The following is a 27676-nucleotide window of genomic DNA, read 5'->3' on the forward strand; positions in this document are numbered from 1 at the left end:
AGTTTACAGAGTCCTACATGTATTCATGCAGTTTTTGAGCAAAGTACAATATAACTCTGCAGGTACAAATTCACCCCATAAGCATATATGTGTATATGTGCACGTATGTGCATGTGGGTTGTGTGTGTGTGTGTGTGTGTGTGTCTGGGGTGGGAGTTGGTGAGTGTCTGAGAGAGACTTAGTGTGTGTGTGTGTGTCAGTGTAAAGTGGTCTAAGGTCTAAGTCTGTGAGGGTGTGTGTGTGTCGTGTCTCGGGTGGGGGGGGGGCGGGTTTGTGAGTGTCTGTGTGAGAGTGTATATGTGTGTGTGAGTGTTAAGTAGTCTAAGTCTGTGAGAGGGTGCATATGTGAGTGTGGGAGTGTGTGTGACTGTCTGTGTGCATGTCTGTGTATAGGTGTGTCTGTGTGTATGTGTGTGTATAGGAGTGTGTGTGTGTGTGTGTGTGGTGTCTGGGGTGGGGGATTGTGAGTGTCCATGAGAGAGAATGTATATGTGTGTGTGAGGGTAAAGTGTTTAAGGCTGTGATAGGATGCATGTGTGAGTGGGGGAGTGTGTGTGTCTGTAGGAGTGTGCATGTATGTGTTTGTGTGTCTGGGGTGGGGGGGATTTGTGAGTGTCTGTGAGAATAGTCTATATGTGTGTGAGTGTAAAGTGGTCTAAGTCTGTGAGAGGGTGCAAATGAGAGTGTGGGAGTGTGTGTGACTGTGTGTGTGTGTGTGTGTGTGTGTGACTGTGTGTGTGTGTGACTGTGTGTGTGTGTGTGTAGTGCAATGGTGGTCACCTGTAGTGTGACATGAACCCAAGGTCCTGGTTGAGGCCCTCCTTATGGGTACAGAACATAGCTATCAGCCTCTGCTTGGCCACTTTTCTCTGCTGCCTGTCCCGAAGTCCACCTTGGAGAATGGTCACCCGAAGGTCTGAGGTCGAATGTCCTGGACCTTTGAAGTGTTCTCCAACTGCGAGGGAACACTCCTGTCTGTTGATTGTTGTGCAGTGCCCATTCATCCGTTGCTGTAGCCTTTGCTCGGTCTCACCAATGTACCATGCCTCAGGCATCCTTGCCTGCAGCGTATGAGATAGACTACGTTGGCTGAGTCACATGAATACCTGCCGTGTACATGGTGGGAGCTGTCCCCACGCATAATGATGGTATCTATGTCCGCACTCTGACACGTCTTGCAGTGCCTACCATGACAGGGTTGTATGGAGTTGCCCTGAAAGCCAGGCAGTTTGCTATGAATAATGATATGTTTGAGGTTTGGTGGTTGTTTAAAGGCGAGCAGTGGAGATGTGTGGAAGATCTTGGGGAGGTGCTCATCCTCATTGATACCCCCTCTCACAGACACTCCCAACCCCCCGCCCCAGACACACACATGGACACTCCCAACCCCCCGCCCCAGACACACACATGGACACTCCCAACCCCCCGCCCCAGACACACACATGGACACTCCCAACCCCCCGCCCCAGACACACACATGGACACTCCCAACCCCCCGCCCCAGACACACACTTCTACACTCACAAATGCATCCTCTCATAGACTTAGACCACTTTACACTGACACATACACACATAAAAACCCACATATACATTTGTGGGACACATTTGTACTTGCAGAGTTACATTGTACTTTGCTCAAAAACTGCAAGAATCCATGTAAGACTCTGTAAACTCACTTTTTAGATTAACATCAGTCTAAACATTATGGCACAGACAGGGAACACAGGGCTAACACCTTCAATATCTTAACATCTTATCTGGGCTGACACCAATTGTTACAGTTAACCTGAGAATGTAACTTTTTAAAAAAGTTTTGTGATTTATGTATGAAAGAAGTGAAATCATCATGGTCATTCTAACAGATGAATGACTTAACGAACAGTCAAGGTATTTTTCAATGTATAATTTCAGTTACATCACACTGTAAAGTTTTGCTATAAATTTTGAGTCTTACAATTGTGTCGTTCACAACCACCTGATGAAGGAGCAGCGCTCTGAAAGCAAGTGCTTCCAATTAAACCTGTTGGACTATAGCCTGGTACTGTGTGATTTTTAACTTTGTACAACCCAGTCCAACACCAGCATCTCCAATTCGGGAGAAAAGCAGTTACTAAACCACATAACCTCAATGTTTCTGAGTACAATCATGGGGTATCTGTTTCTCGTGAACCATATTATTCATGAGCACGTGTAAGGAAAATCAATATATAAATCTGTTTACACTCTAACTATAAAACTTCTGAAATATGTATTATTCTTATCGGAATGTCGCTACATCTTTTTTTTCACTTAAATGAGTTTATTTGTAAAGAGCAACTAGCATAGCTGTATTCGTACCATTTTTAATTGCTATTTTCAAATGCTACATTTTGGTCACGGCCTTGTCTGGGGTGGATTCAATGAACTTAAGAAAAGAACTGTGGCCCTAATTTCCTGTATCTCTTATCATCAAGCTCCACAGTCTTTGCCTATTATTGTGGGTAGGAGCATGTGCACCAGGGAAGGATGTACTCCAGATAAAGCTTAAGGAGTCAATTGCTGGAGAAGTGATTGCCTGGGGTAGGGTATGCAGCTTGGTGGAGGATGACCTGATCTTGGTAAATTGAGTTAAAAATCACACAATACAGGTTATACTCCAACAGGTTTATTTAGAAGCACCAGTTTTCGGAGCACTGCTCCTTCATCAGGTGATTGTGGAGAAACTCCACAACCACCTGATGAAGGAGCAGCGCTCCGAAAGGTAGTGCTTCCAAACAAACCTGTTGGACTATAACCTGGTGTTGAGTGATTTTTAACTTTGTACATCCCAGTCCAACACTGGCATCTCCATATAATTGATAAATTGAGGTAGCTAAGCTTCTAGAGAAGTAATCCTGCTCCTTTACCAGCAGTGCTGGTAAAGTACTTGCATTTTCCACACGGCAGTCCTTATCACCTTTGATCAAGTGGGTTTCCTGTGATCCAAGAAGTACATTTGGTGAGGGTTAAGCCTGGAAAACAGGTAAAATTGGAGGTGCCCAGTCTCTAAATTACTAGCTCTCTTATTGGTGCAGGGGTTTTGGATGTTGTCATAAGTCCTAATACCAGAGAGACAGGGACTGTTGGATGCTGGTTTCAAATTTTGAATGTCTTTATATTCAAACTGACCTAAATCCACTCATCTTTGGGGATTAAGTAAGTTTGCAGATGGCACTACAATTGGAGGTGTAGTGGATAGCGAAGAAGGTTACCTCAGATTACAACCAGATCTTAATCAGATGGGCCAATGGGTTGATAAGTGGCAGATGGAGTTTAATTATATAAATACGAGGTGCTGAATTTTGGGAAAGCAAATCTTAGCAGGACTTATGCACTTAATGGTAAGGTCCTAGGGAGTGTTGCTGAATAAAGAGACCTTAGAGTGCAGGTTCATAGCTCCTCGAAAGTTGCAGGTAGATAGGATAGTAAAGAAGGTGTTTGGTATTCTTTCCTTTATTGGTCAGAGTACAGAGTACAGGAGTTGGGAGGTGATGTTGCGACTGTACAGGACGTTAGTTAGGCCACTTTTGGAATGGTGCGTGCAATTCTGGTCTCCATTCTATCGGAACGATGTTGTGAAACTTAAAAGACTTCAGAAAAGATTTACAAGGATGGGATATCTGGTCGGCATGAACAAGTTGGACCGAAGGGTCTGTTTCTGTGCTGTAAATCTCTATGACTCTATGACTCGAAAACTCCTGACAGAAAAATTGGCAGATGAACTGACCCCAGATCCCTGCTTTTAACTCAATTTAAAGCTTCAAAGGAGTGAACTTATGGAGCATTGAGGCCCCTGATTTTTAGTCTGTTGACATCCTCTCAGACCTTTCTATCCAGTGTCTTATTCTAATTCGCATCACTTCAAACTGTGGGCAGTGCTTTTATCAGTATTGCAGCTAAGACTCACCTTTCCCTATGTTAAACACAATGGATCAGAGTGGAAGCAGATTGGGCCACCTTGCCATTTTATTGTACTTTTTGACGATACATTCTATGCAGAGTTTTGAATAAATTGTTTGCGTTAATGTTTAATTTCAAAGTTAGTTTTTTTCCCAAGTTTAAGCAGTTGCCATGGCAATTTTGATCTTATACTTTTAGAAGAAGTAATCTTTTGGTGAAAAAAGAGCTGCTGTAACAGTATAGAATCCAGCCAATAATGACTACAACTGAAATTGTTGCTGAATGCTCAGGGGTAAATGGTGAATTTTATATTTTGGCGAACGTATTGTCTCACATATTGACTTAAACGAAGCACTTCTATGGTAAACCAATCTCCATTGAGACAAACAAGTCATCGAGGTAACAAGCTGTGCAGATGGTACTTGGATTCTGAGTGTGATTCCCAAATATTCAGCTATTGCTGTGCTCGACGAACGTGTGGAACAGGCAATATGAGAATACAAGACAATCTGTTAAATGTGAAGAGGAAACAGATGATTCAAGTCACTTAACTATGCTCTTTCGTTGCAAGGATATTATCTGCTCACTTTCTATGTTGCATATGTGGAATGGAAGTACCTTATAAAACAAAGGAGAAAATGTATTGTTGGAAACAACTGACAGCTGCTGTTAAAGTACTGACATTTCTCATTCTGCAGTGTTGGCAAAAAAAACAAAGCTTTAAATTCCAAATTTAGTGAGTCCTGACCTCTACTGTGCTTCTGTGAGGGGGACCAAATATTGGCCAGATGTTTCCTCAAGTTGGAGGAGATAATCACGAAGAGAGATTTTCAGTCTGCACTTCCATATCTCCCACTATGGAATTTGGAACAGCTTATGAAGACCTAGCCAAAGGCTGGTTGACCCACTTTCTGTGAGATAGGTGATGTAATGTCCAATTAAACCAGAGAAAATAAAAATGGAGAGAGAGTTGGGTGACTTCCCTACAGCCCAATGCTATTTAAATTTGGGTGTGCTAATCTTCAGTGCTGAGGCTGCCATTTTACACAGTCTTTTTTTAGATTAGATTAGATTACTTACAGTGTGGAAACAGGCCCTTCGGCCCAACAAGTCCACACCGCCCCGCCGAAGCGTAACCCACCCATACCCCTACATCTACATCTACATCTACATCTACCCTTTACCCTTTACCTAACACTACGGGCTATTTAGCATGGCCAATTCACCTGACCTGCACATCTTTGGACTGTGGGAGGAAACCGGAGCACCCGGAGGAAACCCACGCAGACACGGGGAGAACGTGCAAACTCCACACAGTCAGTCGCCTGAGGCGGGAATTGAACCCGGGTCTCTGACGCTGTGAGGCAGTAGTGCTAACCACTGTGCCACCGTGCCGCCCACTTACTACAAGGGGAATCACAATCTGATATTGATGGTCCTTGTCTGCCTTTAATTTTCCTTATACCTTGTTTTCAGTTTAGGTTTAAAGATACATTGGTCAAGAATAGCTGTTTATTTTGTCAACTATATTATGGATAAATATTGTCAAATGGCTTTGCATGGTTGCATGCTGTTTTCATTCATTCATACCATTTGACAGTACAGCACCAGCTCTTTTTAGATTTAGATTTTTAGAGCTAAGCCAAGGGCATGGGAATACTGGAAGATTAGCCCTTTAATACATCAGCCAGGAAAGTTTGCCTTTTCTACTTCTGGGTTCTGCAGAAGCCCATGCCTTCTGACATTCAAATTATGATATCCAAACTGAATTTCTGTACTTGGGTTTCTGGTTGACATGGAGCCTGATTCAATAACTCCTGTTCTGCTGTCAAAACCTGAAGTGAAGTGAAATCAAAACAAGTCAGAATCTCCTAATCTTGTTTTTTTTAAACTGTTCATTGTTTTGGAGAGACTTGCATGTAACTATTCATTCTCTTGTCAGTCACTGCTTTGACTGTCATTTACTGTACTTTTGTAATGTTTTTATTTGATCATTATATTTCTCTTCTCAAATTTATTTATAACCTGGTTCTATATCATAGTCTTGTTGACAATAAAGCAGATTATTATATAGACATAGTAATTATGGAATGGGGAGAATTAGAAGAGCTGCATTGCAAATATATGGACAAATCTCCAAGTGTTATAATTCGTAACACTTACTGATATTTTAACAGATGTATATTGTCAGGCAGATGAGCAGGCCTAAGAGGTAGAAGGTTAATATAGTAAAGAAAGGGATATGATCTATTTATAAAGCACCAATCAGATCTCTTGGAAACATCCCAAATGCATCACATACAATCAATTCCCTGAGAGTGCAGTGATCTGACTGACTGTGGCAGTCATTTTAAACACAGCTTCCCACAATGAGGAACCTATTCATCTATTAACATACTATTAAGTTATATTTTAACATATATTACCACCTTGGTCACTTACCTATGTATCATACAGTCAACAAATGTAATTCTATATTATAGTTTCACATCGGGCACTTGTAATAATGCAGCTATTAACAATCAATGAGACTGGGTAACTGGCAGCACCAATGTAGTACAATGGTAGAATTGAAATTGATGTGCTCAAGCCTGGCAGGAATTAAGGTCAGTTTGTGTTTGCTAAAGATGGATGCAGAAAATAAATAGGATTTGCAAGCTTTTATATTTTAGTGTCATATATTTCACAAATCATGCACACTTCCTGTTTGCTTTTTCACTGATCATTATGTTTCATTAATCTTCCTATAATACTTGAGAATGAGGGATTTTACAGATCTTGGTACTTGTAAATGCCTATAATTTAAATGGTTTGACCAAATAAGGATTTTAGCATTTAATATTCATTGAACTTACTTTGTATTTCCAATGAAAAATATTTGAATACTGCTTAGATGTGGGATTTGCAGGAGAATTTAAGAGGATGCGCTATACTGATAGAGTTGTGCAGCTACTAACTCTCTTGGATAAATTGACAGTTACCTACTGAGCAGAGTTGCTAGGAGAGGGTGAATAATTGTGACTTCAGCATTAGCTGTTACGTGTATTTCTTAAATAGCGACCTGTAGAGCTCCATGGTTTCCACCTTATCTGGATTTCTGGTTTCAAAGGTGATGCTGTCCTCTACTGAGATATTCAATCTGCCCCTGTATTCTTTTCACTGATTTGTTCTTTTGCTGTTTGTATGTAGCATTGCACAATCATCGACCTCTGTTTCTATCTTCAACAAGAGTACAGGGAAGTAATGGTAATGACCCACTTCTCTGTGCTTCTTCTTGTCCTGATCTTTAAGCAGTTTCATCAGAATTGTGGTCGATATCTAATTCATTTGATAATAGGTTCTTTAGAGAAATTGAAATATTGAATTCTTATTGCAAATATCTCATAACAGAATATGGATCTGCCATTTTAATATACAGCTATTCTCACTAATTGTGCTTGCTTTGCTGTTTTAAATTCTAGCGCCACCTTACATACAAGAACAGTGCCAAGAAAGTTCACACTGGCAGTACAGGAAAAGCATTCTGATTCTTTACTAAAACAAAATATTTTGAATGTGGCTGTTGGGAAATACCATGCACTGAGGGATATTTAAAGTTGTTGAGCTTGAGTCTAACTGTAGCTATTTAATCCCAGAATTTTCACCATGGAAGCTTCGCCTGCAGAGATGAAGGAATTTGACAGCAGCTGTCTTGAGTTCCTAAAACCAGACAATACTGAGAAAATGTGGATTCGCTTGCAGGGGATGTAAGTATTCTCTTAATGATGAATATTTACACTGTCAACATGTAATGCTGCTCTCTCTACATTCTTCATCACCAATGTAAAGTCTTCTTCACACTAAAAGGGAAGAGAACATCAGATCATCCCAAAGGACTTAAAAAGAATCATAGAATTTTACAGTACCAGAGGCCATTCAACCCATTGTGTCTGTACCAGTTTCCAAAAGAGCTACCCAACTAGTCAAACCTCCAACCCAATCTTCGTAACCCCCTAAATTAATTACTGTTAAATATATATCTTCGGAAACTTCATATGGAATCTGCCTCAGCCACTCTCCCAGGCAGCGCATTCCAAATCCAAACACCTTTCTGAGTAAAGAAATTCCTTCTCATCTCACTCCTAGCCTTCTTACTGACAGTCTTGAAAGTTTGTCTCCTAGTTACTGACATGCCAACTAGTGGAGAGTGAATATCCTTCTTTACCCTGTCAAAATTGATCATAGTTTTGACCACCTCACCTTAAATCTTCTCTGCTTCAACGAGATTAACCCCAATTTCTCTAATCTTTCCTTGTATCTAAACTTCCTATTCCCGGCATTATTCTAGTAAATCTCTTTTGCCCTCTTTCCAGGGCTTTAACATCCTTCCTTGAATAAGGTGCCCAGAACTGTAAACACAACTCCAAATGTGTACAGCTGCAGCATTACTTCCTTGTCTTTATATTCTATGCTCTATTTATAAATCTAACGATCCTATAAACCTCCTTAATAACTATTTCAACTTGCCTGGCCACCTTCAAGGAATAATTCATGTGTATCCCCTGGTCTCCCTGTTCCTATGCTCCTGTCAAAGTTGTACCATTTAAGCCCATATTGTTTCTCTTTTTTTCGACCAAAATGCATTATCTCTCATTTCTCTGCAGTAAAATTCATCTGCCAGGTGTCTGCCCATTTGAAGAATTTATCATTGTCTGTCTGAAATCGCTCAGCGTTATCCTCACAATTCACTGTTGTCAAGAGCCGAATATCATCTGCAAATTTAGAGATTTTGCCCTCAGCACCCAATTTCAAATTGTTTATACAAATCAGAATAAAACAAGCGTCCCAACACGGAGCCCTAGGGAATACCACTTTCAACTTGTCTCCAATCTGAGAAATGCCAATCCATACCTACTGTCTGTTTCCTATCATTTAGCCAACTTCTAATCCATAATGCCAAAGACTCATCAATCCCAAGCATTTATAATTTGCTAACCAATCTGCCATATGGCACTGTACTAAATGCTTTCTGAAAGTCCAACTATACACCCACAGAACTGCCCACATCCACTGCCTGTATCCCCTTATCAAAGAACTCAATTAAATTTGTCAACCATGACCTGCACTGGACAAAGCCATGTTGACTATCTAGTGTTAACTTATTTTTCTCTAAGTGTACATTTACCTTATCCCATATTGTAACCTCCATCAGTTTTCACACTATTGATGTGAAGGTGAAAGGTCTCTTGTTTCCTGGGTTGTCCTTTGCTCCTTTCCAAAATAGTGGCATCACATTTGCAAACCTTCAGTCCCCGAAGAACTTATCCTGGAAATGTATTTTATTCACTCACTGGCTGAGAGTATCACTGGCTAGGCTAGCATTTATTGCCTATCACTAACTGATCAGAGGGTAGTTGAGAGTCAACCACATTGCTGTGTATCTGGAGTTACATATAGGCCAAACGAGGTAAGAATGGTAGTTTCTTTCCCTAAAGGGAATTAGTGAACCAAAGTTTTTCCAACAATTGACAATGGATTCATGGTCATCATTAGACTCTTAACTCCAGACTTTTGTTTATTGAATTCCACCATCTGCCATCATGGAATTCAAACCCAGTTCCTATAACAGTACCTGGGTCTCTGGATGAACAGTTCAGAGATAATACCATTAGGCTATCATCTTCCCCTGTCAATGGCTCCACAATTTTTTCCCCATGCATCTCTCACAATCTAGGATGCACCCATCTGGGCCTGGCAACTTCTATACTGCCAGCCTTTTTGGCACCTCTTCTTTATCTAAGACTATACCACTCAGTTGCTGAAAACTCACATTTTCAACTGGGCCAATGTCACCATTTTGTAATTTGTTAAAGACAGAAGCAAAGTATTTATTAAGTATCTTGGCATTACCCTTTGCTTCAGTGAGCAGCTTTCCCTGCTTTTTCCTTATGGGTCCCACTCTATCCTTCCCTAATCTTTTTTGTATTGGTATGTTTGAAGAATATTTTGTGATTCGTTTTAGTGCAGCCTGTCATCTTTTCCTCATGTTTCCACTTAGCCTTCTTTATTCAAGCCTTGGCCTCTAACCTGCATTTGAGATCGTCTTCCTAATTTCTATTGTGATTATTATTCCAGTATGCCCCATATGCTTCCTTATTTTTTTCATCAATATCCTTAGTTATCTAGGGTTTCTACCTTTGGATACCAGGCATTTATTTCTCATGGCTGTGCTTACCTTGCACCCTATTCATCTCTCTCTTTAAATTCTCGCATCTTTCAACCATAGTTTTATCCACCAAAATGTGTTTCCAACCATGCGCACCAGTTCAACTCTTAGACCCCTTTTCCAGTCTGGGATCTTAATCATTTTCCAACTTAATATTAAACCTTATTATTTTCCGATCGCTTTTTCTCATGTTCTCCTGCTCTCGGACATTCTCCACTTGGCCTGCACCATTTGCTAGGATCAGATCCAGCACAGGTAGGATTGGAAATGTACTGTTCCAGCAAGTGTTCCACACACATTGCAGGAAATTCATCTCTTCTGTGCCCCATACTCTGCCTTTTTCCCACTCTACTATTGGGGAATTGAAATCACCAACTATTGCAACCCTACTTGTCCTGAGAATTTTCATAAGTTGCCGATAAATACTCCTTTCTACTTCCTCCCCAATATTTGGAAGTCTATTATAAATAACCAACAAGGTCACAGCTCCCTTCCTGATTCTCACTTCCAACCATTTGGATTCCAAAGTAGATTACATCCATTTTTTTAAGAGCACACTTTTGTTATATAACAATTATCCATAAAATTTGCATATATTTATGTTTTATAAATTGCAAATGTACCAGGAGCCAAAGAAAACCTTATTGCTCCTTGTTGAGGTGTATTGATTATTTTTTCTTCAAATTTACCATTTTGCAGATGCTGGAAATCTGAAATATGTTCAGAGGATGCTGGAAATACACAGCAAATCAGGTAGCATTTGTGGGGAGAAACAGAGTTTAATCAAGTTGATGGCCTTTCATCAGAACTAGAAAAGATGTAATAAGTGTTTAACTAACACAGAGGCAGAGAACAGAAGATAAGGTGGAATAGTGGACTGAAAGAAAGAAAGATGCCTATTTTTAGCAGGAAGAGGGATGGACTAAATGACAAAGGCGATGAAGGTGCAAGATGAAAAAGGATGATAATGTGACAAATAAAGGATATAAAGATGCATCCAGAGGAGGTATAAATGACACGAGCATAATCATTATCAAGATATGCTGTCAAGAAACAAATGGTAGTGTTAGTTATGATCTGAAGTTGTTGAACTTAAATGTTGAGACATGAAGCCTGTCATTAATCAAAGATGAGATGCTGTCTCTCCAGTTTCTGTTGAGCTTCTGCATTTGGCCTCCTCAGTATAGATGATCACACATCATGAGCAGTGAATGCAGTATTCTAAATTGAAAAATAAATGCACAATTAAATTGCTCTTTGATCCAGAAGGATTATTTAGGGTCCTGGATAGCGAGAAAGGATGAGGCAAAAGGGAAAGTGTTACATCTTCTGTATTTGCATGGGAAGCTTTCATGGAAGGAAGGATAGTGATGGTGGAGTGATTGAAGAGTAGACCAGGCTGTAATGGGGAAGGACAGGAAAGGTGTCTTTGTTGGTGGCATTGTGCTGGAGATCATGATTCCTCTCCACCATAGTTGACTAGGCCCTTGACTTTGTCCGCACTTAAACAATTGATGGAGTTAATAGATCTCATGTGGTGTGAACTTTCTTGGTGCAAACCACGTACTCAAAACAGGCACTGGCATTGTCATGTATAATTAACCTGTATCTGCTTGTTCTAATGCAGGTCATGGGCAGGCATGCTGCTGTCTTCTCATCTATATGATTGCAATGTGCAGCCAGTGCTAGATTTATTGTTGATTTGATGACATAACTGAGCAGATAGAGAGAGAGACAGAGAAAAGATATAAGAGGCTAGCACAAGGTAGAGTTAGCCCACATCATTTGCAGACAGCTGAAATGGATAGTGCATCTTGAATTGAGTAGGTACTCGAGGTTATTCAATGAGTAAGTTTCATTTGGGAAAGACACAAGCGAAAGTGGAAGAGAGTGATGATATGTTTGCTGACACAGTAATGGATATTTTGGGAAGGAGGTTGTGAAGAGGAGGGAGATGTCCTTTGCTCACATGAACCCGGAAACCCATAGAGAGACACTGCAAAGGTATTATGCCAATGGGATCAGATAGCTGTAGCTGTTAGTATCAGCATTGTAGCTCTGAGGACCTGGATGCTGTGCCAGAAGAAGTTCAGTTAGCTCAATGAGTGATCAAGGTGTGTGAATATATCTCCAAATGCACTGAACCATGATTCTCATGCAACTCTCAATACACTGCCTCCCACAGTTGTTCACTCACCTTTCAGAAATTTCAATCAACCATACCTCACACTTCATATTTATTGTGCTGCCGTTGTTCGACACATTTAATCATACTGCAAATCTCCGTTAGGTATTTTATATTGTATATATAATGACCAACTACCCAGTCAGGACAACCACGTCACCCAAATATATCACAATTTAGTCATGGACAAGTAGTGGTGCAGAATCTGAAATTGAAGAGGAAGAAGTGACTGATGATGAAGAATATTCTGGCTGGGCTGGACAGGCTGGTTGCAGGGATGATGTTTTCCCTCGGTGGGGGATTCCAGAGCATGCTGGTCATGGTCTCAGCAAATGGGATGGTTGTTTTGGACTGAGATGAGGGGGAGGTTCTTCACTCAGAGGCTGATGCACCTGTGAAATTCTCTGCCACAGAAGGTAGAGAATGCTGCAGGAAATAAAGAAGTGAAAGTAGACTTGTGGAAGTGAAGACAATGAATTAGTTCAAAAAGAAAATGAATTGATTTTTTAGAAGTTAAGGGAGTATGGGGAGATATTGGGAATATGGTGTTGATATAGAGTATCAGCCATAATCATGTTGATTAGCAGAGCAGGTTTGATCAACCAACTGGCTCATATCATACCTCACTGGGACAGTGCACTGGAAGTCAAACCCAACCTTTCCCAGAATCATCACAAAAGATAACAATTGAAGATTGCAAAGTATACCCAATTCACCTTTCTGTTTAGACCCTGGAAAGCCAAGAACTCCGACTAGATTTCTGTACTTAAACAAGAATTAAAGCTGTAGGTAAATCACTGTAATTTGTTGACATATAACTCAAGTAATTAAAACTCTAATTCCCTCATAAATTCCCCCTGCCACACACATATAGACAGGAACTGGCAAAAAAATGACTTAATGGGTGGAGGGGAAAAGAATGGGTAAGGTAACCCAATGGCTCCTGCCCACAGCGTTGATTCAGATGATCTTTTTACCTTCTAGGATTTGTTGTTCCTCAGTCTCTCTTTTCCGGGTAATTTTCACTTTCTTAAAGGGGTAATGTCATCATTGCCCTGCTCCGAGGTTGCAGGAATATCTACAAAGGGCATGGAGACATCACATGTTCCATACTGTAAGAGGAAAAATGTGCTGACATTGAGACCCCTCTTCTTCCTCTACTGTGTCAGCTGTGCTCATTCTGCTTAGGATAACTTCAGACGAATAGGGATGAAAACTAGAGCACCTACGACTGAGCAGAACACTTCAACTCAGAATTAAGGCCTTCACCTGTGTCAAACCAGGCCCTATAGACTCCAAATTTACCATTTTTAACAATGTAAATCCTCAAGTACTTTTGAAGTTAAGTAGATTTTACTCAGAAATTAACCTGAAAGTAATTGATGATTCCCCAGAAAAATGTTTTGGGGGTGAGGGGAGGAAGGGGTCCCTTCCTGCTGCCAAATACACATGCAGCTGTCTGAAGTTAAGAGAATGCTTTCGATGAAATGTTGACTCAAACGTTATGCTGCGAGATTTGAATCATTGTTAGGGTCTGACTGACATCATGATATACTACTTCACCCTCCTGGTGCTTGCTGGATGTTTATGGGCAGCTAAAATTAAAGTGAATGTCACTGATTTTGTCATTTCAAGACAAGTAGGCCCATATTTCGTTCTACAATTTTGAAATATGCATTTGTTGTATTTGAATATATTTAAATTATTTCCATTGCTGTTCATTCACAATATAAAATAAGGAGTTTAGAAAATGAGAATCATTTATTTGGCAGGAGAAGAACATAACCATCTAAGGGAAATTCTTTGAAAGCCCAAAAACCATTTTCTGTCCTCATTAATCCATGCTTCCATTAATGTGAAATTGTAATTGACTTCATTAAAGAAAGTGTTTTGGGTTTAATTATTTAAGTGGAATAATGATCGTGGTCCAGTGCATTTGAAAATGATGGAGCAATCTCATGTCTTCCTTAATGAAATAAATTGCCAATCTACTGGAGCTGGTGATTGAACTGTCTCTTTAAATCATTTTAAATGAAAGAGAGTTGAGAACTTGCGGTTGTTATTGAAGTTTCATTTTATTCTTTATCTGAGCAAATAAGACTTAGGGCAAGTGATGATGCTGAAAATTGGATTTGTTGATGGAAAAATGACATCAAGTTGGGTGTGATGACTAAAAACATCTCAATAATGACTCCTGTGCTGCTTCTAGTAGATCTGTGGCATAACAGTGTAGCACTTTCTAAAGTCAAGTTAAAAAGAAATCTGCACATTGCTATGGTGGATTTTATCATTAGAATGAGATAAGTGCAGGCACAGCCAAGCTTCATATTTTGGTTGAAAGCCAATGTAAGCTTTTGTTAAAATGTAGTGTTGCATGTAATTACATACTGTCATTTTATCAATACTTAATATTTTGAGATTATACAGTTGATGTTCTCACATAATAAAAGTGTCTTTAAAAGGTAATTGGACATGAAGATATTTCTAGTTATTACAGTCTGAAATAGGGAGATTCTATAATCAATAGTTTGTCTAAGACAAACTAAGTCTAATATCTCAAACAAGTTTCCAATTTGGATGTTCATTTTTGGATTTTCTTTTCCTTAGTTCATTGGTTTCACTCTCTATTTGCACAAATCAGCTCTAATGTTGTAGCTTATTTGAGGGGCAGATCTGGCATGAAGCAAAACTGCAATTTTCCCACTCCCAGCATTCCTAAGACAACCATAAATCCTGAGAGCAGGCACGGTAAGTGGGAAGTCACTCTGCTTCCAAGTAGATCTGTTCTGGTCTGCTTGACATGCTGCAGCAGTAGTCTGGACAGACTCCAGCAGATAGTTTTAAAATTGCTGGCTTATTCTTCAGGAAATACTCAGTAAGTCAGGCGGCATCAGTGAAGAGAGAACCACTTAGCATTTGATGAAAGAAAATCAATCTGAAGTACTAATTCTGTTTCTCCCTCCACAGATGTGACTAAGCTCTGCTGAGTATCACCAGTATTTTCTGTTCTTGGTTCAGAGTTTCAGCGTCCCACAGTATTTTGATTTCTAGCTGTTTTTGCTGGTTTAATGGGAATCGGGGTGTTTTGTGATGCTGAACATCACCTCTGAGTTGGAAAACTTCCTAACCCTCCAACTCTTGTTCCATGGGTGTGAACACTATAGCTTTACACTGAAAAGTGATAGGATTTTCCAACCAGTTGACCATTGGCAGAGTTCTGCTAGTTTCCAATTTAATCCCAAATGCCAATTAAATAATCGCTGCCACACAGATGTTGTGCCATGGAATTGCTTTTCCTGGCTCATAGAATTTTGGAATCATAATCTTTGCCTGTTATAACTGTAATCATTTCATGATATGTCTTTATGCTGAAGGGCAAATAACAGCTAATGTAACATTTTTCTTACAGACAGAAATACAAAAACACATCACAGAGGTAAGGCTATTTACTTAGCACTAATTTTAAACATCTTGAAGTATGACTTATGTCCTTAAAATTTTTGTTGTTTAATTGAATTTTTCCAATAAATTCATGAACTCGGTGTATTTGGAGATGTCTGATTTGCATTGATGTATGGTTTCATTACAAAGCTTAGCACACTGGAGAATGCATTTTTTGAATACTTGTGAGAATTTAGTTGCATCATAATTACACTCTTTAGACAATGAAGTATTCTGTAGCATTAATGCAAGCAAAATAATATTGAAAATGATTAGTTAAAAGTGCAGTGAATAGATTCATGTTATCCTATCTGTTGAGTTCATATTGGCCCTTGATAGGTTTTAATGAGGTGGGTGGGAAGATTTTCTCTTTGTATGATGGAAGTCATTTAATTTGAAAAGATGGTCAAAAACTTAGTGCCTTTTTGCACAATTAGGTTCTTAACTGAGCTTCCACTTACTCTTTACAGGTCATTTAGTATAAGAGTGGGACCAGGAGTGAGAACATTTGTTAACAGACATTTGAGCATTGCAACATTCAAAGTCATGCAGTCTAAGATTGACTGACAGATCTAAAGACTTATGTACCCCATCTTCATCACAGTGAAGTTTGGCAACTTAGAGAGACATTCAAGAAGCAGGAAGAAGTCTGCTCCTTTCTGTACGTGTATTGAGAACAAGGGCCCCATTTCATAATATTAAACGTATTATATGTTCACTATTGCTGAAATAAAGACACCTTGAACTTGCCGATCACTGTTCAAGATTTTGTTTCTAAATAATCTGCAGCAATATGGCATGGCTTCCCAATATAGAGGCGATCTAAAGGATACAGCTTCTTACTCAGTACCTGGTAAATCAGTGTCAGAACAAGGGCCCCATTTCATAATATTAAACGTATTATATGTTCACTATTGCTGAAATAAAGACACCTTGAACTTGCCGATCACTGTTCAAGATTTTGTTTCTAAATAATCTGCAGCAATATGGCATGGCTTCCCAATATAGAGGCGATCTAAAGGATACAGCTTCTTACTCAGTACCTGGTAAATCAGTGTCAATCCTGACACTAATTCTACCAGGTCAATCTTTTGTTTCATAGATGTTTATGCCCTTTTCTCAATAGAAAAGAAATAAAGTAGAATTCTCATTTCATGATAACGTGATTCAACATAAAACTATCTCTCACATTCTGACAACTTTCTTCAGGGAATATTATAGATACCCTGGCACCATCCAGATATTGTAACCATTACTTTAGCATGTCCAGTACCTGCTTATTGAGATGCACCATCTCAAATGTGCCTCACTATGAGGAGTGTCAAGGTCTATCTAGCAATGTCATAAGTCATGTTTCAAGTGTGTAACTCATAAGAAGCCAATCAACCAATCCATTGTCATCCTGAATTAAGTAGAGCTGCCTTTTTTACCTTCAGTCACTCTGAGATATTCTTCTTGGGCACGATTAGTTTTATATAAATAAATATTGTCTTTTTTTTGATGAATGCTGCAAGTTGTTACACAGCTGCCTGATTAACCACTTGATGCAAATGACGGAAGTTTGACATCTTACATAAAATCATGCAGGACTCAACTGCTGTATCCATGATGTTAAATTAAACATAGTTATAATCATATTGAAACCGAGCCAATATGACTTCGCTGATGTTCTGCTGGTGAGTTGTATCAATACTGTCTGAAATTTAAATCACTGGGCCAGTCTGATCCTTTCTGCAAGTCCTCAGCAGACTAGGCAATATCTAAGGAGAGTGAAACAGAATTTACATGTTGGGCCAAAGAACTTCTGGCAGAACATTCTTGACTGGAACTTCAGGAAAACTCTTCAGACTTTGAATTTTGCAGAGTTCCTCTAATTTCCCACTGTATCTTAAGCAGGAACTTCAAAGAATCGCCATATTTAGCTGTACTTTGTCATTTTTCCAGGTGTTCAACAGATGTTAGCGAGCCCCTTTTGAAGTAGGCCTTGATTTCCAATCTGATATTACATTGACAGCTCTTTTAAACTTGTTCAAGTCTATGACAGTGTTACCTGCAGTCATTAGTGCTACTGATAGATGTTGACAGGTTCCCTATGGATTTTCCAATTAGCAAAATATGTCTTGAAATGAAATGTTGTACTGGCATAGATTTTAATGTATTATATTGTAATTGTTTTCCCATCCCTTGCACATGTATGTTTCCAATTCCCATCTACCTTCTTTCCACCTCAACAGGAAGTACATCTATTTATATAATACCTTTAACATTGTAAAACATTCCAATGCAGTTCACAAGAGCATTATCATAAAAGAAATGTAAGGAAATATGAGGAAAGATGAACACAGGTTTGCCCAAAGAGATGTGTTTTAAGGAATGTCTTAAAGCAGGAGAGGGATGGAAAATGATAGGAGGGAATTCTAGAGCTCTTTTAAGACCATAAGGCCATATGACATAGGAGTGGAAGTAAGGCCATTTGGCCCATCGAGTCCACTCCGACATTCAATTATGACTGATGGGCATCTCATCGCCACTTACCTGCATTCTCCCCGTATCCCTTGCGAGATTAAGAATTTATCAGTCTCTGCCTTGCAGACGTGTAATGTCCCAGCGTCCCCTGCACATTGTGGCAATGAATTCCACAGACCCCCCACTCTGGCTGAAGAAATGTCTCCACATTTCCGTTTTAAATTGATCCCCTTTAATTCTAAGGCTGTGCCCACGGGTCCTAGTATCCCCGCCTGACAGAAACAAATTCCCGGCGTTCACCCTTTCTAAGCCATGCATTATCTTGTAAGATTCTATTAGATCTCTCCTCAACCTTCTAAACTCTAAGCTCATCTCGCTGTTATTAATGTTTGCATCTCTACCTTTCAATTATCTCCCCCTTTCCCCATTCTCCCCCAATTACTCTTTCCGCATTTTCTCAATATTCATTTTTCAGTTCTACTTTTACTTCCCAAGGTTTTATCCTCTCTCTCAATCCCTCCATCACCCTCACCATCCTCTCTCTTCCACTCCTCAACCCTCATACCTAAGGAGGTTTGAAATACTGATTAGATCATGGCTGATCGGATTGTGCTATCAATACCAGTTTCATTCCTGGCCCCATATCCTTAACTTTCTTGTAAATCAAAACTTTATTGAACTCAGCATGGAATACATTTGAAGACCAGACGATGACTGGCGTTTGGAACCTGACCTGCTTGATCACGGCATTCCCAAAAGATTTTGGCAAATGGGAAGATAGCCCTGCAACTCTCAGGCAGGGACCTGTTGGTGCAACAGACCCTGTTTGTCTCTCTGTGTAATCCAGAATGTGCAGCATGGCTTTGTGTGTGGAACGTCATGTCTCACAAACTTGATTGAGTTGTTTAGAGGATTTGACCAAGAAAATAAATGAGAGCAGAGAAATAAACTTTGTTTACGTGGACTTTAGTAAAGCCTTTGACAAGGTTCTGCATAGTAGACTGCATAGTAAAGTTAGATCACATGGGATCAGGGAGAGCTTGGCAATTGGATACGAAATTGGCTTGACAGTAGGAGGTAGAGGGTGGGAGTGGAGGGTTATGTTTTGGATTGGAGTTCTATGACCAGTCATGTTTTGCAGGGATGGGTGCTAGGTTCACTGTTGCTTGCCATTTGTATACATTATTTGGATGACAATATGGAAAGCATGGTTAGTAAGTTTGCTGATAACACCAAAATTGGTGGTACAGTAGACAGTGAGGAAGTTATCTAAGATTACAAAGGGATCTTGATCAATTGGCCAGTGGGCCAAGGAGTGGCAGGTGGGGTTCAATTTAATAAATGCAAGGTATTGCAGTTTGGTAAGATGAGCAAGGGCAGGGCTGACACGATTAATGGTAGGGACCTGGGTAGTGTTGTTGAACAGAGAGACTTAGGGCTTCAGGCACATAGTTCTTTGAAGGTCGCATCACAAGGCGACAGAGTGGTAAAGAAGGCGTTTGGCACACTTTGCTTCATTGCTCAAACCAGTGTCGGTGTTGGGACATCATGTTGAGGTTGTACAGGATGTTGGTGAGGCCTATTCTGGAGTACTGTGTACAGTTCTGGTTGCCCTGTTATAGCAAGGATCTTACTAAATTGGCAAGGGTTCAGAAATGTTTTTAATGGATCTTACTGGGACTGGAGTGTTTGAGTTATAAGGAGAGGCTGAATAAGCTGGAACTTTCTTCACTGGAGTGTAGGAGGTAGAAGGGTGACCTTATAGAGGTTTGTAAAATCATGAGAAAATAGATAAAGTGAATAGCCAAGGTCTTTTTCCTAGGGTTGGGGTGTTGAAAACTAGGAGGCATATTTTTAAGGTGAGAAGAGAAAGATTTAAAAGGGACCCCAGGGCAACTTGTTCATGCAGAGGGTAGTACGTTTGTGGAATGAACTGCCAGAGGATTTGGCAGATGCAGGTACAGTTACAACATTTATAACACGTTAAGACAGGTACCTGAATAGGAAACGATTCGAGGAATTTGGGCCAAATGCAGGCAAATGGGACACGTTTAGTCTGGGAAACTTGGTCAGCATGGATTCGTTAGACCCAAGGGTCTGTTTCCATGCTGTATGACTTCATGACTCAGTAATTTCATATCTCCAGTATCTGCAATTCTTTGTTTTATTTAAATAAGGCACACCTTCTTCATTGCTGCGTGTATGCAACATGGATCAATGTACAGAGGAACCTCAATTATCTGGCATTCGATTATCCGAATATCGGATTATCTGGCAAGATTGCAAGGTCCCGAAGTTTGGACAAACTATGTTAGCCGGAATTCAATTATCCGGAATTTGATTAACCAAACAAAATACTCCCCGCCTGTGTCCTTTGGATAATCAAGGTCCCTCAGTATGTGGTAAGAGCCTGCTCCATTATCCAGAAGCAAGAGCAACAGGGCACTTACATGGGTCTTGCTGACACCATTGGCCTTTGTCCCACAATATAGCTAGGTGTTGGTGTGAATGAGTTGGTCAGAAATATCTGGGGCAAGGAGGTGTACAGCAAAAGAAAGGTTAATACATTAGGTTGCCCAGAGGCAAAGGACTTCACAGATCTGTGTCCTGTGCAATGCATGGGTCCATATGTAATGTTCTTTCCCTATAAACATGCTCATATCTGTGGATCTGACAGGGTGCGACACTTACCCCACCACTGCAAGTGTAGTCTCAGTCATTTTCTTTCATAATGGTCAATTTTGAGTTCTGGCACAATGGAAGGGTGACATTGAGTGCTCCTCAGCCAGTGGCTTCCAACTTGTGCCTCTACGTGGCAGTGAGTCCCCAAATATCCAAATCCCCTTCCTGGTAACCCTTCCTGTAAACATATGGGCTTCGGACTACTCTAGGGCAACCCATTCATAGAATGGGGTTGTTGCTGACTGGGCCAGCACTTATTGCTCATCCCTCGTTCCTTTTCAGGAGGTGATGGTCAGCTGTCTTCTTGAAGCACTGAATTCATTTTGCTTTAGATCTAACCACAGTGCTATTAGGAAGGGAGTTACAGGATTTTGACCCAGTGACACTGAAGGAATGCTGGTATACTTCCAAGTCAGGATTGCGAGTGGCTTGGAGGGACTGGAACTTGCAGAAGGTGCTGTTCCCATGTATTTGATGCCCTTGTCTTTCTAGACCCGCAGTGGTTGTGTGTTTGGAAAGTATTGCCTAACGAGCGTAGGTGAACTTCTGCAGTGCATCTCTTACAGTCATAGTCATTGAGTTATACAGCACATACACAGACCCTTCAGTCTAACCCATCCATACTGACCAGATATCCTAAGCTGATCTTGTCCCATTTTCCAGCATTTGGCCCACATCCCTCTCAACCCTTTCTATTCATGTTCCCATATATCTGCTGCTTTTTAAATTTTGTAATTCTACCACCCTCCATCATTTTCTCTGGCAGCTCATTCCATACACACACCACTATCTATGAGAAAAGTTGCCCCAATAGTCCTTTTTAAAACTTTCCCTACTCACCTTAAACCTATGCCGTCTAGTTTTGGACTTTACTACCCTGGGTAAAAGACCTTGGCTATTCAAACTATCCATACCACTCATGATTTTACAAACCTCTGAGGTCATCCTTCAGCCTCCGACCCTCCAGGGGAAAATGGTCCAACCTATTCAGCCTCTCCCTATAACTCAAACCCTTCAATCCCAGCAACATCCTTACCAATCTTCTCTGAACACTTTCAAGTTTAACAATATCTGGAGACCAGAACTGAATGTGTATTCTAATACTGGCCTCACCAATGTCCAGCAACATGACAACCCAACTCCTATATTCAATGCACTGCCCAATGAAGGCTAGCATGCCAAATACCACCTTGCACCATGCTGTCTACCTGAGACTACACTTTCAAGAAAATATGGACCTGCATCCCTAGGTCCCTTTGTTTGACAACTCTTCCCAGGACCCTTCCATTAACTGTATAAATCCTGCCATGATTTGCCTTACCAAAATGTAACACCTCATATTTATCGAAATTAAACTCCATCTGCCAATCCTCTGGCCATTAGCCTATCTGATCAAGATCCTGCAAATTTATTAGCCGTACCTCCTGTTCTGTGCTGTACTTTATGTTCTATGTTCTATGTTCTATGTTCACACCCAATGCCACCACCCCTGTCTCCTACCTTGAAGCCAATTTGTATCCAATTGGCTAACTCCCCTTTTTAGATGGTAAACACTGCTGCTAGTGAATGGACTAACTGTGACCCCTTCACAGGTAACCGAACCAAATAGCCCTAGACAGGAAGAGCCCAGACGGCTGGCTGCAATTCTCCTTGACTGCATTAACTCTTCCCCCTGGAGTGGTCACTATGTAGCCAAAAGACTGGTTGTGACCCAGTCCCCGTGCTGCAGAGACATGAACTCTTGGATTAAATTAGCATTTAAGTTTATCTCCCTTCGAGAGCTTTCAGCATATTCTTGTATGACATTAGGATAATTGGAACAAGCAAGCAAATTAATCTTTTCCACTCCTTTTTAAAACAAAACGCAATTCCTGAAAAAGAGACAGCAGAGACTTCATTGTCATTGGCATGATAGTCAAAGAATGTAACAAGTTCCTGAACTATTACAGCCAGCAGATCATCTATCTCTGCAGCAGGATTGTACATTTCCAATCTGCTCCTACTTTAAAATTCATAATTCACAGGATAGAGCCTTTGCTCCACAGAAATATTCAACTGCCCTTTGCTTAGATTTTCATCGTACATTTGGGAATTTCTTCCCAACCTACAGGAAAGAAAGTTTTCTACTGAGTATGAAGACAGGATGGGTCTGAGGGCCATCTGTCAAATTGTATGGATTCTGCACAGTCTGAGAAAATTCAAGCCAGAATTCCATTATGGGCACAATCAGAAAACGGGGTGAAAAGTCAGCTTAAAACGATGCTAGGTTTTGAATTTACCCCTAAGAAAACAGTGACTAAGTGGGAACTCACCAATCATAAGTTGCAGTTATCAGCAACGGTGTAAGGATAGTTTCAGAACATACCCTGACATATGACCATCAGTTATTCCAATACATGTAAGTAACAATTTATGTGATGTGCCAAGAACTAATATCTCTACTTCAAGGAAAGTGTGGACTGTCTCTGCAAGTGACAGTTGCCAGTATAATGTGGAACACTGGATTTATTTACATGACCTTCAACTTTAGATTTCTAGCAGACGAGATTAAGTTGCTTTGCATGCTTTCTGCTGTTATTACCAACTTCACAGTTCGAAAAACAATTGCAGCAAAGAATAAGTTAAAATATTGTAGTGAACCAGTAATGACATGATTCAGATCACTATAGAGGGCCTACGGTAGCTCAGTGGGTTAGCACTGCCGTCCCACAGTGCTGGGGACCTTGGTTCAATTCCACCCTCAGGCAACCATCTGTGTGGAATTTGCATGTTCTCCGCATGTCTGTGTGGGTTTCTCCAGGTACTTTAGTTTCCTTCCACTGTCACAAAGATGTGCAGGTTGGGTGGATTGGCCATGCTAAATTGCCCATAGTGTCCAGGGATGTGCAGGCTAAGGGATTAGCCATGGGAAATTCAGGGTTACAGGGGATGGGGGTGGGTTTGGGTGGGATGCTCTTCAGAGGGTTGGTATGGGCCGAGTGACCACATTGTAGGGACTTTATGAATTAGAAGTTTTGTCATTTACTGTCAAGGTTGGTGCAATGTATGAGGATGTCAGGAGCAAAAACAGAATTAAAACTGCCAATGGTAAATGATTTTGTTGTAGCGATTCCAGATTTCACTCCAACAAAATAGCTGGAAACACCCCTGAGAGCACAGTTGGGTGAGTGCAAACCTGAATTGAGAGCTTGAAGTGATCTGAATTGTGTCATTATTGGTTTATTTGTGAACGCCTGATTTGGCACAATTTGGCTCACTTCGGGTTCAAACATGGCTGTCCTGTACATGTGCAAACTACCTCTCTGCACATTTAAGGTGCCACTTCCCTTATTCCACCATTACAATTCAGCAAGACCAACATTTCCCCTTGAGGTTGCCTGGTTCACATTTCCCTTCAGTCTCACTTGCAACTTACAGTTAAGGCCATGACAACAAAATATGTTTGAAACATAAATATGTGGAAAAGTCTGTGAAATAAATATCGACGTAGGAACATTTTAACTCTTCCAGTCAGCAAATTTTTGTAGTTAAGTACAAAATGTCAATCCAGTTGTTTACAGTAGTTTTTTAAAAGTGTAATTTGAAAAAAATCCCTTTGTGGTGTTCATGATTTGGAGGTGCTGGTGTTGGACTGGAGTGTACAAAGTTAAAAATCACACAACACCAGGTTATAGTCCAACAGGTTTATTTGGAAGCACACTAGCTTTCGGAGCGACACTCCTTCATCAGGTGGTGAAGGAGCTATCACCTGATGAAGGTGTATCACTCCGAAAGCTCGTGTGCTTCCAATTAAACCTGTTGGACTATAACCTGGTGTTGTGTGATTTTAACTTTGTGGTGTTGACAGTGCACAGGAGGGGAAGTGACTTAGTCTTGGATCACTAGGTATTTTGGTGTGTAAAGGTGATTTAATGTTTGTTACATCACATCTTGTTGTCATTTTGATCTATATAGCCTAGAATTTGAATGATACGTTCAGTAGATTACGGCTGGTTCATCGTGAAGAGCGCATCTATGATCTCTGCTGTTAAGTAATGAATATAAATTGTGTTAATTTGCAGGCTAGCGCATACAATAGCCCACAGTTATCATTTTGCACTTTTAAAAAATGTACATGCACTGAGAATGGAAGAGATGTGACTTGTTCCAAATCAAAACTTAATGATTTGTATGTTAATATCAAAAATAGACCTTTTTTATATTTAAGATATTAAATTTGTGTTGGAAATGTAGCCGACCAGTAACTAATTTAAACCTAAATATTGTTTGGCAGTTAAGAACACAATAGAAAGCTACTGGGGATGTAAACATTTCTAGCTTGCCCCTTTCCTTAAGGTGAAAATCGAGGAGAGGCACATATTGTTCAGACGACTATTCCATTTTCTAAATTACTTTATTAGCCTCAGGTAGATTTTGATTGACAGGTTTGACACGGCAGCTGCAAAGCGATTAGCAGAAGCAATCTCAGAAGAATCCAAGAGGTTCTTCAGAGATATCCAACACAGAAACCCCATGGTATAGGTTAGGAATGTGGTCTATCATTGAGTCACTCGAAGACATTACTTGCCTGAAATTTCACTGGAATGGTCTCAGATAGATATGGCTTAAAGGTTTCTATTGTGTTAAAGTATTTTTAAAAAGTCTGTTCTTTTTTCTGAAACTAGATCTTGCTCACTTGAAATCTGAATGTATTTCTTTAAGTGGATAGCTGATTTGAGTTGGAATTGAAGTTTTTGAAACAGGACTCACTCATAATAATGCAAAATATAAGGATTCAGACCCTCCAATCTCCAGATATTGATTGGGATACTGTGGAAGTCCCAATATGTTGACCCCAATGGGAATTGTCAGAGAAATCCTCTACTTCCCTCTGTGACTCTCTACAAAATCACCAATTCTGTGGGAGGAATCATAACAGGATCTAAGCCACTTGAGCTACAGTGCGATGGGTGGAAGAATTTACGAGTTGATCAGTAAACCCCACCTCAAAATCAACATGACATTGCTGTATCTTGCAAGTTTTTCTCATGTGATGTGGCAGTATTCTTGCTGGCTGTGGTGAGTTCCCAACTGACACTCACTGTTATATACTTTAATAGCCCAACTCACCATGGGTTGCAATCATCTGAAACTTACTGTGCAAATTAACTATATGGAAACTTCCCATTGATATCAGAATGGGTCCCTGGCAGGTTAAGCTTGAATTGTGCTGCAAAAGATCTCCTTGTTGAACACTGGACAGCAGTACCGCAGGCATGCTCCATGTGCACTGCTCACATGCACCCCACATTCGCATCCAATGGCCTCCAACATGTGCGAGCATCTATAACCTGTTGGACTTTGGCTCAATCTACCAGCTTACTTTCCTCTATGTGTGAGCCGAGTCCTGCGTGTTCTTTTCAATGAAGCAATAGGAGAAGATATTCGGTCTCAAAATCTTAGTTTATTTTAGCAGGAAGTGGATAAAGTATACAGAGCTCTGGGTCTAGGACTTCCCGTCCCTGACAAACAGCAAAGTGTATAGTTCACGAAGTCCGACCTATTCCTGTCCCTGACTCAGTCTTTTAAACAGTACAGAACGTCATGCAATCACTGAGGTAGGATTATCTTCTGATTGGCTGTTGATCTGACTTCATTCTCCGCCTTCTTGCATTCCCAGATGTCTGGCCCCATGTGACCTCCTTCTGCCCGCGAAACAGTCTCCGCGTGACCTCCTCTTGTGCGCAAAACAGTCTCCACCATTTGCTCGCACACTCAAGGGCCACACTACACACCGTGCTAGTCAATGACCAAGTACAGCATTGCACTATAAACAACTAAAACAAATGTATCATTAAAGGCTTCTGAATGCCTCAAACTAAACCATATATTTACAAATCCCATATGGCCGGTGTACAGTCCTCTTAAAGAATGGTCCTGCACTTCAGTCCTGCACTTTGATCTGTACTGACAACTATAATTACAATGTTACAGCAAGGACACATTGCGTCAGGGACACACACATAGCTCATGGATTCTTGGACACCCCCTGCCATCTTATAACCTGCCAGCTGCTGTCCTATCCACTACCTGACCCAGCCATCCTACTGATTCTTTCATTTATCCATTCACTAGTACTCACGCTGGACATTCACGCTTAGCTTATGGGTAGTTAGTGCTGTAAAAAAATGGTCATAGATTCTGCACGAATCCTCTTCACAGTTCTCTGTTTGGATATCTGTGCCAAGAGAATTCTTCTGGCTGCTGCATTGAAACGCAGACTTTTGTAAATGTATCCAGAAAAACGTAAAGTTTTTTTGACCAATCAGCAAGGTGCGCAGCAGTTCTAATGCCGATAAGTAAATTTGGGCCAAAGTAGAATTTAGCGATTTGGAATAATACTTCGTTTAAAAAATTAACTGATCTTACTCTATTTCTAGATGAACAACAATTTTTATTTCAAATGATATTAGGAAGCAGAGGGTTATACTGGAAGGAGAGTTGTTGGACTGGAGGCCTGTGGCGAGTGGTGTGCCTAAGTGGTCGGTGCTGGGCCCATTGTTGTTTGTCATCTATATCATTGATTTGGATGAGAATATACAAGGCATGATTAATCAGTTTGCAGATGACACTAAAATAGGCGGCATCATGGACAGTGAGAAAGGTTATGAGAACTTGCAACAGAACCTTGATCAGCTGGGGAACTGGGCCAAGAAATGGCAAATGGAATTTAATTTAGATAAATACGAGGTCTTGCATTTTGGAAAGTCAAATCAAGGAAGGCATTTCGTGGTGAAT

General features: G+C 40.4%; 1 protein-coding gene across 3 annotated transcripts in view; it reads left to right on the plus strand.

Moving 5' to 3' along the window:
• The window catches only part of pde1a (phosphodiesterase 1A, calmodulin-dependent), an 811397-nt gene that overhangs the window by 173820 nt on the left and 609901 nt on the right, over positions 1 to 27676 (plus strand). For all 3 annotated transcript variants that reach the window (XM_072579068.1, XM_072579063.1, XM_072579064.1), the window contains exons 3-4: positions 7556 to 7666; positions 15720 to 15746. In XM_072579068.1, the coding sequence (XP_072435169.1) occupies positions 7556 to 7666; positions 15720 to 15746 (138 nt within the window). The remainder of the gene's footprint in view (positions 1 to 7555; positions 7667 to 15719; positions 15747 to 27676) is intronic.

This window comes from Chiloscyllium punctatum, chromosome 10 (assembly GCF_047496795.1).
Source record: "Chiloscyllium punctatum isolate Juve2018m chromosome 10, sChiPun1.3, whole genome shotgun sequence".
In the NCBI taxonomy this organism is placed as follows: Eukaryota; Metazoa; Chordata; class Chondrichthyes; order Orectolobiformes; family Hemiscylliidae; genus Chiloscyllium; species Chiloscyllium punctatum.